The 12,873-nt window shown below is 48.3% G+C and overlaps 1 protein-coding gene across 3 annotated transcripts in view; it reads left to right on the top strand.

Annotated features, from left to right (window-relative positions):
• The first annotated feature begins 759 nt into the window (after positions 1-759).
• CXADR (CXADR Ig-like cell adhesion molecule) overlaps positions 760-12,873 on the top strand; it is a 64,210-nt gene continuing 52,096 nt past the window's right edge. The window contains exon 1 of one of the 3 annotated variants that reach the window (XM_069760891.1): positions 760-966. In XM_069760891.1, the coding sequence (XP_069616992.1) occupies positions 924-966 (43 nt within the window). In that variant the 5' untranslated portion in view covers positions 760-923. The remainder of the gene's footprint in view (positions 967-12,873) is intronic. The other 2 variants (XM_069760892.1, XR_011319763.1) reach the window with 2 other exon arrangements.

Here is a 12,873-nt window from a genome sequence, read left to right as displayed (position 1 = left end):
CCTCACCGGTATACAGGACCCACCTCACCGGTATACAGGACCCACCTCACCGGTATATAGGACCCACCTCACCAGTATATAGGACCCACCTCACCGGTATATAGGACCCACCTCACCGGTATATAGGACCCACCTCACCGGTATACAGGACCCACCTCACCGGTATACAGGACCCACCTCACCGGTATACAGGACCCACCTCACCGGTATATAGGACCCACCTCACCGGTATACAGGACCCACCACTAGCGCTGATAACCCGCTGTCCCCCTCTATGTATCTGTCCTTGCACCTTGTTACCTGCTCTCATCAGTGTTTTCTATACAATGTCTGCTCTCCCTGTATTCCCGGTAGCCCAGTCTCCCGTTACAGGCTGCGCCGCTATTCCTGGCACCATCCTCGCAGTTTTGCTCTTATCAATATTGGGAGTCGTAGTCTCCTCATGATCGGGTGATAGTACAGTCACCATCATGGCCACTCTCTTCCAGTACTCCTCCCTCCAGGAGAGACTACTCAGCTCTATAATAATAAAGCCAGGTGACTCCATGAACTACAAGTCCCAGCGTTCCCTGCCAGTCACAGAGCTTCTCCTGAGACACCTGTTGCTGCTCCGTTATATGCAGCATCTCCCTCTTTCCTCCTGAGCGAGCAGAAGGGATGCTGGGGCTTGTAGTTCAGCAGGACAGGTGCTCAGCCCAGAGGTCACGTGCCGGCTGCATCTCCCTGTAGTACGGCGGAGGGGGGGCAGGGAGTGTCCGGCCGGAAGTGACGTCACCGTTCACCTGCTGCTGGCTGGGCAGAGCCGGGAGGCAGCGCTGAGAGCGGAGGAGACGGCGCTGCTGCTGCTGCTGCACACGGCGTCCTGCACCTCTCACCTCACCGCGGATATTACTACGGGCTCACCTGCTGGACTAGGCGGCGGGATGGCGATACTCGTGCGGCTGGTTCTCATCTCTCTGAGCTGCGGTAAGTGCGCGCCGGCTCCATCCTGCGTCCTCCTCAGGCGCCGCTCACACTGTTATCCAGTCCGGCAGCAGTCTGCGACTTTTTCCAGTTTAAAATGTCTCGCAGCTCGTGATGCAAATCGTGCAGACAGTCCTGAGCTCGGCGCCGGTCGGAGCTGCCGCTGCTGTGCGCGACCGATAAACCGGGTCCCCGGATGGCAGATTGTGCGAAGAACTTGGCGCAGCCGCCTGCGAGTGTTCTCCGGGGCTTTCTGGTTATAGGGAGCGAGCAATAAATCTCCAGTTACCTTTACTTAAAGGATGTTGTGTCTGTCAGGGGCTCAGATATAGGAAATGTGCTGTAGGGTCATCATCAGGTATAGGAAATGGGCTGTAGGGTCATCATCAGATATAGGAAATGGGCTGTAGGGTCATCATCAGGTATGGGAAATGTGCTGTAGGGTCATCATCAGATATAGGGGAAATGTGCTGTAGGGTCATCATCAGGTATATGAAATGGGCTGTAGGGTCATCATCAGATATAGGGGAAATGTGCTGTAGGGTCATCATCAGATATAGGAAATGTGCTGTAGGGTCATCATCAGGTATAGGAAATGGGCTGTAGGGTCATCATCAGGTATAGGAAATGGGCTGTAGGGTCATCATCAGGTATATGAAATGTGCTGTAGGGTCATCATCAGATATAGGGGAAATGTGCTGTAGGGTCATCATCAGATATAGGAAATGTGCTGTAGGGTCATCATCAGATATAGGGGAAATGTGCTGTAGGGTCATCATCAGATATAGGAAATGTGCTGTAGGGTCATCATCAGATATAGGGGAAATGGGCTGTAGGGTCATCATCAGGTATGGGAAATGTGCTGTAGGGTCATCATCAGATATAGGGGAAATGTGCTGTAGGGTCATCATCAGATATAGGAAATGTGCTGTAGGGTCATCATCAGATATAGGAAATGTGCTGTAGGGTCATCATCAGATATAGGAAATGGGCTGTAGGGTCATCATCAGGTATATGAAATGTGCTGTAGGGTCATCATCAGGTATGGGAAATGTGCTGTAGGGTCATCATCAGGTATGGGAAATGTGCTGTAGGGTCATCATCAGGTATGGGAAATGTGCTGTAGGGTCATCATCAGGTATATGAAATGGGCTGTAGGGTCATCATCAGATATAGGAAATGGGCTGTAGGGTCATCATCAGATATAGGGGAAATGTGCTGTAGGGTCATCATCAGATATAGGAAATGTGCTGTAGGGTCATCATCCGATATAGGAAATGTGCTGTAGGGTCATCATCAGATATAGGAAATGTGCTGTAGGGTCATCATCCGATATAGGAAATGGGCTGTAGGGTCATCATCAGATATAGGGGAAATGTGCTGTAGGGTCATCATCAGGTATAGGAAATGGGCTGTAGGGTCATCATCAGATATAGGGGAAATGTGCTGTAGGGTCATCATCAGATATAGGGGAAATGGGCTGTAGGGTCATCATCAGATATAGGGGAAATGTGCTGTAGGGTCATCATCAGATATAGGAAATGTGCTGTAGGGTCATCATCAGATATAGGAAATGTGCTGTAGGGTCATCATCAGATATAGGAAATGTGCTGTAGGGTCATCATCAGGTATGGGAAATGTGCTGTAGGGTCATCATCAGGTATAGGAAATGGGCTGTAGGGTCATCATCAGATATAGGAAATGTGCTGTAGGGTCATCATCAGATATGGGAAATGGGCTGTAGGGTCATCATCAGATATGGGAAATGTGCTGTAGGGTCATCATCAGATATGGGAAATGTGCTGTAGGGTCATCATCAGATGTAGGGGAAATGTGCTGTAGGGTCACCATCAGATGTAGGGGAAATGGCTGCTCTGGGGTCACCATCAGATGTAGGGGAAATGGCTGCTCTGGGGTCACCATCAGATGTAGGGGAAATGGCTGCTGTGGGGTCACCATCAGATGTAGGGGAAATGGCTGCTCTGGGGTCACCATCAGATGTAGGGGAAATGGGCACTGCGGGGTCACCATCAGATGTAGGGGAAATGGCTGCTCTGGGGTCACCATCAGATGTAGGGGAAATGGGCACTGCGGGGTCACCATCAGATGTAGGGGAAATGGCTGCTCTGGGGTCACCATCAGATGTAGGGGAAATGGGCGCTGCGGGGTCACCATCAGATGTAGGGGAAATGGGCGCTGCGGGGTCACCATCAGATGTAGGGGAAATGGGCGCTGCGGGGTCACCATCAGATGTAGGGGAAATGGCTGCTCTGGGGTCACCATCAGATGTAGGGGAAATGGGCGCTGCGGGGTCACCATCAGATGTAGGGGAAATGGCTGCTCTGGGGTCACCATCAGATGTAGGGGAAATGGCTGCTGTGGGGTCATCATCAGATGTAGGGGAAATGGGCTGCTGCGGGGTCACCATCAGATGTAGCGGAAATGGCTGCTGTGGGGTCACCATTCTGTCTGTTCTCTCCTATCCTATTACTTGCAGTGCTGGTAATGGAGGTGGCAGGCCGGGCTGTGGAGTCAGTGTCCATTTCTGTATTAAATGGACCAACAAAATATATAATAAGTTGGGTGCAGTAGTACAATGCAGGATGTGCTGTCAATGTTTTCATAAGAACTTGTGAAAGTTGTGAGATGTCCTATAGATGTCTGTTCTGTTCCGGATCTAAGGATCTCGGCTCATAATTGAGATGAATCTGTGCTGCACTTTATGCACGTGCTCAGTAGTGACCAGTGCTGTGGAGTCAGGGAAATTGCGGAGTGGGATGTTTGGCTGACTGGTAATGGGGGTGGAGGTGGGTGGCTGCGGTGCTGGTTATGGCGGTGGAGGCGGGTGGCTGCGGTGCTATAAAGGTGGGGTATGCTGATATAATACATCCGTATGACTGGCCATGGCGCTGTCGCATTATATCCTTATTATATCACTACAGCTGACTTATATTCGTTTTTGCATTGGATTTGGGGCAGGTGATATCTGCAAAAGTTTTGTGATCACCAACAGTATAGTACAGTGAGTCTCTGTAATCTGAGGAGGGGGATGGAGTTTTTGTTGCATTACTACATTAATAGGTTAATAATGAGAATTCCAGCTTGTGCTGCCCCCCTGGCGGTACGCCCCATGTGCTTGTGATCTGATTATATGGCTGTGTGGGTACACATGTGTGTAGACACATAGCCGTGATGACCTCCTCTTGAGATGTCGGTGGGGTCGGTCTGCCTCCTGAGCACTGTTTCGATCAGCAGCCACAAATATCACAAGAAACGTGGGAATATGTTGTGCTCATGTGCCACTTAGATGAGCGCAAAAGACCAGGTAGCCCCTCGCCCCCCCACTCTCAAATTGAAGTGGACACCCCCTCTGTCTGTGGTTCCTGGTGATCCTTAGCAGTGTTAGTTGCAGCTATTGCACCAACACCTCTCCTCTGCGGTGACGGGCACCATGCCCTATATTACTTGTGTACAGCAGATTGCAGCACATGTGCGCTGTACACAGGGGGGTCTGATCCTGCTCTTCTATCTGTATATCTGCCCTGTGGTCCTGTTTGTTTTTTTTAGATGAAAGTTACCAGCTTCCCCCTTCTTCCCTCCTCCACTGCTTTCTTCTTCCCATCATGGTCATTGGGGGGTTTACATTGGGGGATGGTGACCTGATCCTATTAAACAATAAATAAGAGGGGTCTTCACAGGAGGTGAGAGGAGGGGCTGCCTCACAAAGGGTTTGCTCTGCAGTCTGAGGGTACCGTCACACAGTGCAATTTTCATCGCTACGACGGCACGATTCGTGACGTTCGAGCGATATAGTTACGATCTCGCAGTGTCTGACACGCTCCTGCGATCAGGGACCCCGCTGAGAATCGTACGTCGTAGCAGATCGTTTGAAACTTTCTTTCGTCGTCTAGTGTCCCGCTGTGGCGGCATGATTGAATGGTGTAACATATATCGTATACGATGTGCGCATAGTAACCAACGGCTTCTACATCGCACATACGTCATGAAATTATCGCTCCAGCGTCGTACATTGCAAAGTGTGACAGCAGTCTACGACGCTGGAGCGATATTGTTACGATGCTGGAGCGTCACGAATCGTGCCGTCGTAGCGATGAAAATTGCACTGTGTGACGGTACCCTGAGGCTTCTCATTTCCTTTGATGAAACATTCATTAGGTGTCAGATTGTATCTATTATTTACCTATTTGTAGCAACATTGACCCAACTGTAAATAGAGGAGGAAGGAGTGAGAATGTGGACTGGAAACGGAGGGTCTGAGCCTCGTGATACCAGTACCAGCTCCGATACATGCCTCCCAGTATACCGGACTGGGATCCGACAGGTGGTACTGGTATATGTGGAGGGCATTGTATCCATATATCATATCTCTATCAATCAGCAAATGGGAGAGAAGGGGGAAGGAAATGGAGTGTGCGATGATCCAAATTCAGCCGTAAGGCAGTGTGTGTCGTCATATAGTATCCTGTAATATGGCATGGAATAGAAAAATGTGAGCCAGAGAGAAGAAAGCTATAGGCCCATATCATTGGAGAAGAGGGGGACTTTATAGTACTACCTAGATTACCTCCTGATTGTTTTGCTCAATTTTGCATGAATCCCTAAACTTGGATCCTATACATATAGACATATTTATGGGATTCATGCAGAACTGAGCAAAACGATTCCCAGAACCCTGGTCCAGTGGCGGCCACCTTGGGTAGCATGTGGTTGATAGATCAGAGCCCTGTGAACCTCTTCATCCCCAGCTCCTCTTCTGATTAGGAGACCAAGCTCTTGGTCACTCGTAATGACATCCGAGTCTAGTAGTCAGAAGATCCCCAGGGAGTTCGGCGTATGGTAAGTGGTTTGCAGGACCCTGGACTACCAATGTGGCTGCTGGACCAGGGGCCTGTAAACTTTTTGCTTTTGCTCAACTATATAACTTATTGTCAATGTCTGGAATTTCAAGCAGAAAAAAATAACTTCTCAGAAAACCGTGTGACTGTTGGATTTTCTTCAGTGGTTGCAAGGTTAAAGGAAAGTGATATGTCGTTCCATTCAGGACTCCAGGAAAGATGGATCTGTTCAGGGCTGACGTGTGTCTGCTGCCGCCACTTGTGAACCTTCTGTAAGAGGTGTAACGATCCGTTACCAACGTGACCGATCCCTGTGTGTGATCTCTTGCTGCGTATATATGTTTATATCCTCCGCTTGCTGACCCGCACAGGGTGGATCCTCGCAGCTGGCACAGTGAATTATTTATTCAGCTCAGGCGATGGCGTTTATCTCCCTTGTACACGTCTAATTATTCCCAGTGCTCATCTCTGTTTATCTCGTCCTTTCAGCCTCCATTGTGCACAGAACAGAATTATTTCAGTTTATCATCCACCTGTAGCCATGTTATCTGCATCCTGCGCCTCCACCTACACTATAACTCCTAGCAGCCTTGACTGCATGCTTTGCATCAGCTGAAGTCACCAAATAGAGACCACTGACCTTAAAGGGAACCTGTCACCCCGTTTTTTGAGATTGAGCTATAAATTCTGTTAAATAGGGCCTGCGCTGTGTGTTCCTATAGTGTATGTAGTGTACCCCGATTCCCCACCTATGCTGAGAAATAACTTACCAAAGTCGCCGTTTTCGCCTGTCAATCAGGCTGGTCAGGTCGGGAGGGCGTGGTGACATCGCTGGTTCTTCCTCAGCTTTACGTTGGTGGCGTAGTGGTGAACAAGCAGCGCGCGATCTGCGCTGTCATCCCTTGATGCAAACTCGGCTTTGGGAAAATGGCCGCCGCGATCTCTAATGCGCACGCGCGGCATCCCGCGGCCATTTTCCTGAAGCCCCGTGCAGCAGAGCACTCGATCTGCGCACGCGCGGCCCCAGGAAGATGGCCGCCCCCACCGACGAAAGGGATGACAGCGCAGATCGCGCGCTGCTTGTTCACCACTACGCCACTACGCCACCAACGTAAAGCTTAGGAAGAACCAGCGATGTCACCACGCCCTCCCGACCTGACCAGCCTGATTGACAGGCGAAAACGGCGACTTTGGTAAGTTATTTCTCAGCATAGGTGGGGAATCGGGGTACACTACATACACTATAGGAACACACAGCGCAGGCCCTATTTAACAGTATTTATAGCTCAATCTCAAAAAACGGGGTGACAGGTTCCCTTTAAGGCTGCCGTCACACTATCAGTATTTTACATCAGTATTTGTAAGCCAAAACGAGGAGTGGGTGATAAATACAGAAGTGGTGCATATGTTTCTATTACAGTTGTGGCCAAAAGTATTGACACCCCTGCAATTCTGTCAGATAATACTCAGTTTCTTCCTGAAAATGATTGCAAACACAAATTCTTTTGTATTATCTTCATTTAATTTGTCTTAAATGAAAAAACACAAAAGAGAATGAAGCAAAAAGCATAACATTGATCATTTCACACAAAACTCCAAAAATGGGCCAGACAAAAGTATTGGCACCCTCAGCCTAATACTTGGTTGCACAACCTTTAGCCAAAATAACTGCGACCAACCGCTTCCGGTAACCATCAATGAGTTTCTTACAATGCTCTGCTGGAATTTTAGACCATTCTTTGGCAAACTGCTCCAGGTCCCTGATATTTGAAGGGTGCCTTCTCCCAACTGCCATTTTTAGATCTCTCCACAGGTGATCTATGGGATTCAGGTCTGGACTCATTGCTGGCCACCTTAGAAGTCTCCAGTGCCTTCTCTCAAACCATTTTCTAGTGCTTTTTGAAGTGTGTTGTGCGTCATTGTCCTGCTGGAAGACCCATGACCTCTGAGGGAGACCCAGCTTTCTCACACTAGGCCCTACATTATGCTGCAAAATTTGTTGGTAGTCTTCAGACTTCATAATGCCATGCACACAGTCAAGCAGTCCAGTGCTAGAGGCAGCAAAGCAACCCCAAAACATCAGGGAACCTCCGCCATGTTTGACTGTAGGGACCGTGTTCTTTTCTTTGAATGCCTCTTTTTTTGTTTTTCTCCTGTAAATTCTATGTTGATGCCTTTGCCCAAAAAGCTCTACTTTTGTCTCATCTGACCAGAGAACATTCTTCCAAAATGTTTTAGGCCTTTTCGGGTAAGTTTTGGCAAACTCCAGCCTGGCTTTTTTATGTCCCGGGGTAAGAAGTGAGGTCTTCCTGGGTCTCCTACCATACAGTCCCTTTTCATTCAGACGCCGACGGATAGTACGGGTTGACACTGTTGTACCCTTGGACTGCAGGGCAGCTTGAACTTGTTTGGATGTTAGTCGATGTTCTTTATCCAGCATCCGCACAATCTTGCGTTGAAATCTCTTGTCAATTTTTCTTTTCCGTCCACATTTAGGGAGGTTAGCCACAGTGCCATGGGCTTTAAACTTCTTGATGACACTGTGCACGGTAGACACAGGAACATTCAGGTCTTTGGAGATGGACTTGTAGCCTTGAGATTGCTCATGCTTCCTCACAATTTGGTTTCTCAAGTCCTCAGACAGTTCTTTGGTCTTCTTTCTTTTCTCCATGCTCAATGTGGTACACACAAGGACACAGGACAGAGGTTGAGTCAACTTTAATCCATGTCAACTGTTTGCAAGTGTGATTTAGTTATTGCCAACACCTGTTAGGTGTCACAGGTAAAGGTACCGTCACATTTAGCGACGCTGCAGCGATCTAGACAACGATCCCGATGGCTGCAGCGTCGCTGAAGAGCTGTCACACAGACAGCTCTCCAGCGACCAACTATGCGAAGTCCCCTGGTAACCAGGGTAAACATCGGGTTACTAAGCGCGGCCCTGCGCTTAGTAACCCGATGTTTACCCTGGTTGCCAGTGCTAATGTAAAAAAAAACAAACACTACTTACTAACATTCCGGTGTCTATCCCCTGTCGCTGTGCTTTCCTGCACTGACTGTGAGCGCCGGCTGGCCGTAAAGCACAGCGGTGACGTCACCGCTGTAATCTGCTTTACGGCTGGCTGGCGCTGACAGTGCAGGGAAGCAGAACGCCGAGGGACGCGACAGACACCGGAATATAAGTATGAAGTGTTTGTTTTTTTTACATTTACACTGGTAACCAGGGTAAACATCGGGTTTCTAAGCGCGGCCCTTAGTAACCCGATGTTTACCCTGGTTACCAGTGAAGACATCGCTGAATCGGCGTCACACACGCCGATTCAGCAATGTCTGCTGGAAATCCAGCGACGAAATAAAGTTCTGGCCTTCTAGCTCCGACCAGCGATGTCACAGGAGGATCCAGATCGCTGCTGCGCGTCAAACACAACGATATTGCTAGCCAGGACGCTGCAACGTCACGGATCGCTAGCGATATCGTTGTGAAGTTGGTCAGTGTGAAGGTACCTTTAGTTACAGGTGCCGTTAATTACACAAATTAGAGAAGCATCACATGATTTTTCGAACAGTGCCAATACTTTTGTCCACACCCTTTTTTATGTTTGGTGTGGAATTATATCCAATTTGGCTTTAGGACAATTCTTTTTGTTTTTGTTTTTTTCATTTAAGACAAATTAAATGAAGATAATACCAAAGAACTTGTGTTTGCAATCATTTTCAGGAAGAAACTGAGTATTATCTGACAGACTTGCAGGGGTGTCAATACTTTTGGCCACAACTGTATACATTTCCTCTATTTGTTCCACTCCTGGTTTTGGCTTACAAATACTGATGTAAAATACTGACCAAATACTGCTAGTGTGACAGCAGCCTAAGTGTATTTATACCAGCAGTTCCAGGCATTTTTAGCATATGTTATCTATCCAGCAGTTATTGGGGCAGCCGGTGCCCCCTCTACTGTACCCAGGGGTTTGGTGGAGAAAGTCTGGTTGGCTGATTCACTCCTTTCCTCCTGGATAATTAAGCTTCTTCTATAGCTATTAAAGGCATATTTCCATCATTAACCTATTAGGGTATGTGCACACGATGCGGATTTGCTGCGGTTCCGCAGCGGATTTTTCCACGCAGAAAGCTGCAGATCCGCACTGTGATGTACAGTACAGTGTTATTCAATGGGATTAAAAAACAAGCTGTGCGGAATTGCTGCGGATTTCAAAGAAGTGCATGTCACTTCTTTTGTGCGGATCTGCAGCGTTTCTGCACCCCTCCATGTTAAAAATCTGCAGTTGCAAAAACCGCAGAAAATCCGCACAAAATCCGCATAAAAACCATACAAAATCCGCATAAAAACTGCGGCAAATCCGCAGCTGTGGATTCTGCCAGGAGATGCAGAAAATTCTGCAGCTCTTTTCCTACGTGTGCACATAGCCTTAGACTCAGGACCCCCAGAGATGAGATGGCCGCTGCATCCATGCAAGATATTAATGGTCCATGATTCGGCTGACGGTCGTCTTAAGTAGATTGGTGAAGTGCCAATGAAAGGGGAAACCCGTATGCCTATAAATCCACATCTGGTTTCCTCCTCGTGCCTGGCATGGCTGCTAATCTTATTTTCCCTTTGGAGATGATTTTTTTTTTCCCCAGAAGTGTCCCTTTAAGTATAACGGTCTGTCTCCCGTGTGTGTAGTGTAGAGCTTCCATACTGCAATGTGCACGCATCCTGGCCCCCGGGGGCGTATGTCAGGGCATGTATTTTGCTTTTCTTTACCTTGTTCTTTACCAGGTTCCTGTTTACTGCAGGCAATGGCTGGAGTATACGAGTCATGTACAGCAGGGATATAGCGTACAGGTGGCTGTAAACCGGCTTTTGTACTGGTGTCTTGTTTCTGGGGTAAAGGAGACCTCCGCTCTAAATGTGAAACATAGATTTGGTGCGTACAAGGCAAAAAGCTAGGGTATGTCCTGGTTCTGATAGGAGTCTGTCCTCTGACCCATCATAGCGGCTCAATGCGCGAGATGGTTTTCTGGGAAGATTTGGTGTTTATCTCAATTACTGATTACAAATTTCTCCACCAGTTTACCAAAGGTTGGTATTTAACCCACGGGGGTGCCATCCTCTGTTCATGTAGTTTGTAGATTGTGAGCCCTCGCGGGCAGAGTCCTCTCTCCTCCTGTACCAGCTATGACTTGTATTGTTTAAGATTATTGTACCTGTTTTTATTATGTATACCCCTCTTCACATGTAAAGCGCCATGGAATAAATTATTATTATTATTATTTATTGTTATAGCGCCATTTGTTCCATGGCGCTTTACATGTGAGGAGGGGTATACATAATGAAAACAAGTAAAATAATCTTAAACAAAACAAGTCATAACTGGTACAGGAGGAATGAGGACCCTGCCCGCGAGGGCTCACAATCTACAAGGGATGGGTGAGAATACAGTAGGTGAGGATATAGCTGGTCGTGCAGCGGTTTGGTCGATCGGTGGTAACTGCAGGTTGTAGGCTTGTCTGAAGAGGTGGGTCTTCAGGTTCTTTTTGAAGGTTTCGATGGTAGGCGAGAGTCTGATGTGTTGTGGTAGAGGGTTCCAGAGTAGGGGTGATACGCGAGAGAAATCTTGTATACGATTGTGGGAAGAGGAGATAAGAGGGGAGTAGAGTAGGAGATCTTGTGAGGATCGGAGGTTGCGGGTAGGTAAGTACCGGGAGACGAGGTCACAGATGTATGGAGGAGACAGGTTGTGGATGGCTTTGTACGTCATGGTTAGGGTTTTGTAGTGGAGTCTCTGGGCAATGGGGAGCCAGTGAAGGGATTGACAGAGGGGAGAGGCCGGGGAATAGCGGGGGGACAGGTGGATTAGTCGGGCAGCAGAGTTTAGAATAGATTGGAGGGGTGCGAGAGTGTTAGAGGGGAGGCCACAGAGCAGGAGGTTGCAGTAGTCAAGGCGAGAGATGATGAGGGCATGGACTAGGGTTTTTGCAGATTCATGGTTGAGGAATGAACGGATTCGTGAAATATTTTTGAGTTGAAGTTGGCAGGAAGTGGAAAGGGCTTGGATATGTGGTTTGAAGGAGAGATCAGCGTCAAAGATTACCCCGAGGCAGCGAGCTTGTGGGACTGGGGAGAGTGGGCAGCCATTTACTGTAATGGATAGGTTCGTTGGGGGGGTCGCGTGAGATGGGGGAAAGATGATGAATTCTGTTTTGTCCATGTTAAGTTTCAGAAATCTAGCGGAGAAGAAGGATGAAATAGTGGACAGACATTGAGGGATTCTGGTTAGAAGGGAGGCGATATCTGGTCCAGAGATGTAGATCTGTGTGTCGTCAGCATAGAGGTGATACTGAAAGCCATGAGATTCTATGAGCTGTCCCAGGCCAAAGGTGTAAATGGAGAAGAGCAGGGTCCTAGGACTGAACCTTGTGGGACTCCGACAGATAGGGGGCGAGGTGAGGAGGTGGTGTGTGAGTGGGAGACGCTGAATGTCCGGTCTGTTAGGTATGATGAGATCCAAGATAGGGCCAAGTCTGCGATGCCAAGGGATGAGAGGGTTTGTAATAATAGGGAATGGTCCACTGTGTCAAAGGCAGCCGACAGGTCGAGGAGGAGGAGGACAGAGTAGTGTCGCTTGCTCTTGGCGGTTAAGAGGTCATTGGTGACTTTAGTTAGGGCAGTTTCGGTGGAATGGTGTGACCGGAAGCCAGATTGTAGGCGGTCAAAGAGGGAGCAAGAAGAGAGATGGGACACGTAGAATGAATAAATGGCGCTATAACAATAAAAAATAATAATAATGTAATAGGAGTTGGGTTCGGTGGAGTAATACTTGTCACACTGTTCGACCCCATGTGTTATTTGTGCGCACCGCATGTTTGTATTGTGGAGGCTGCGCTCCCTCCTCCGTCATACCAGCGAGCGCCCTTTGTCCTCCTGGAGCTCCGCTTATCTTCCACTCAGTGGTCATCTGTGGATTTTCAGTCTCCAGCTCAGTTATGTGCTGACAAACCCCAGCTCACTCTTCTTATCTGTACTTTGCTGATGTTAACCGAAAGACGTATG

This window comes from Ranitomeya imitator, chromosome 3 (genome assembly GCF_032444005.1).
Source record: "Ranitomeya imitator isolate aRanImi1 chromosome 3, aRanImi1.pri, whole genome shotgun sequence".
In the NCBI taxonomy this organism is placed as follows: domain Eukaryota; kingdom Metazoa; phylum Chordata; class Amphibia; order Anura; family Dendrobatidae; genus Ranitomeya; species Ranitomeya imitator.
This window is presented reverse-complemented; position numbering and strand designations above follow the sequence as displayed.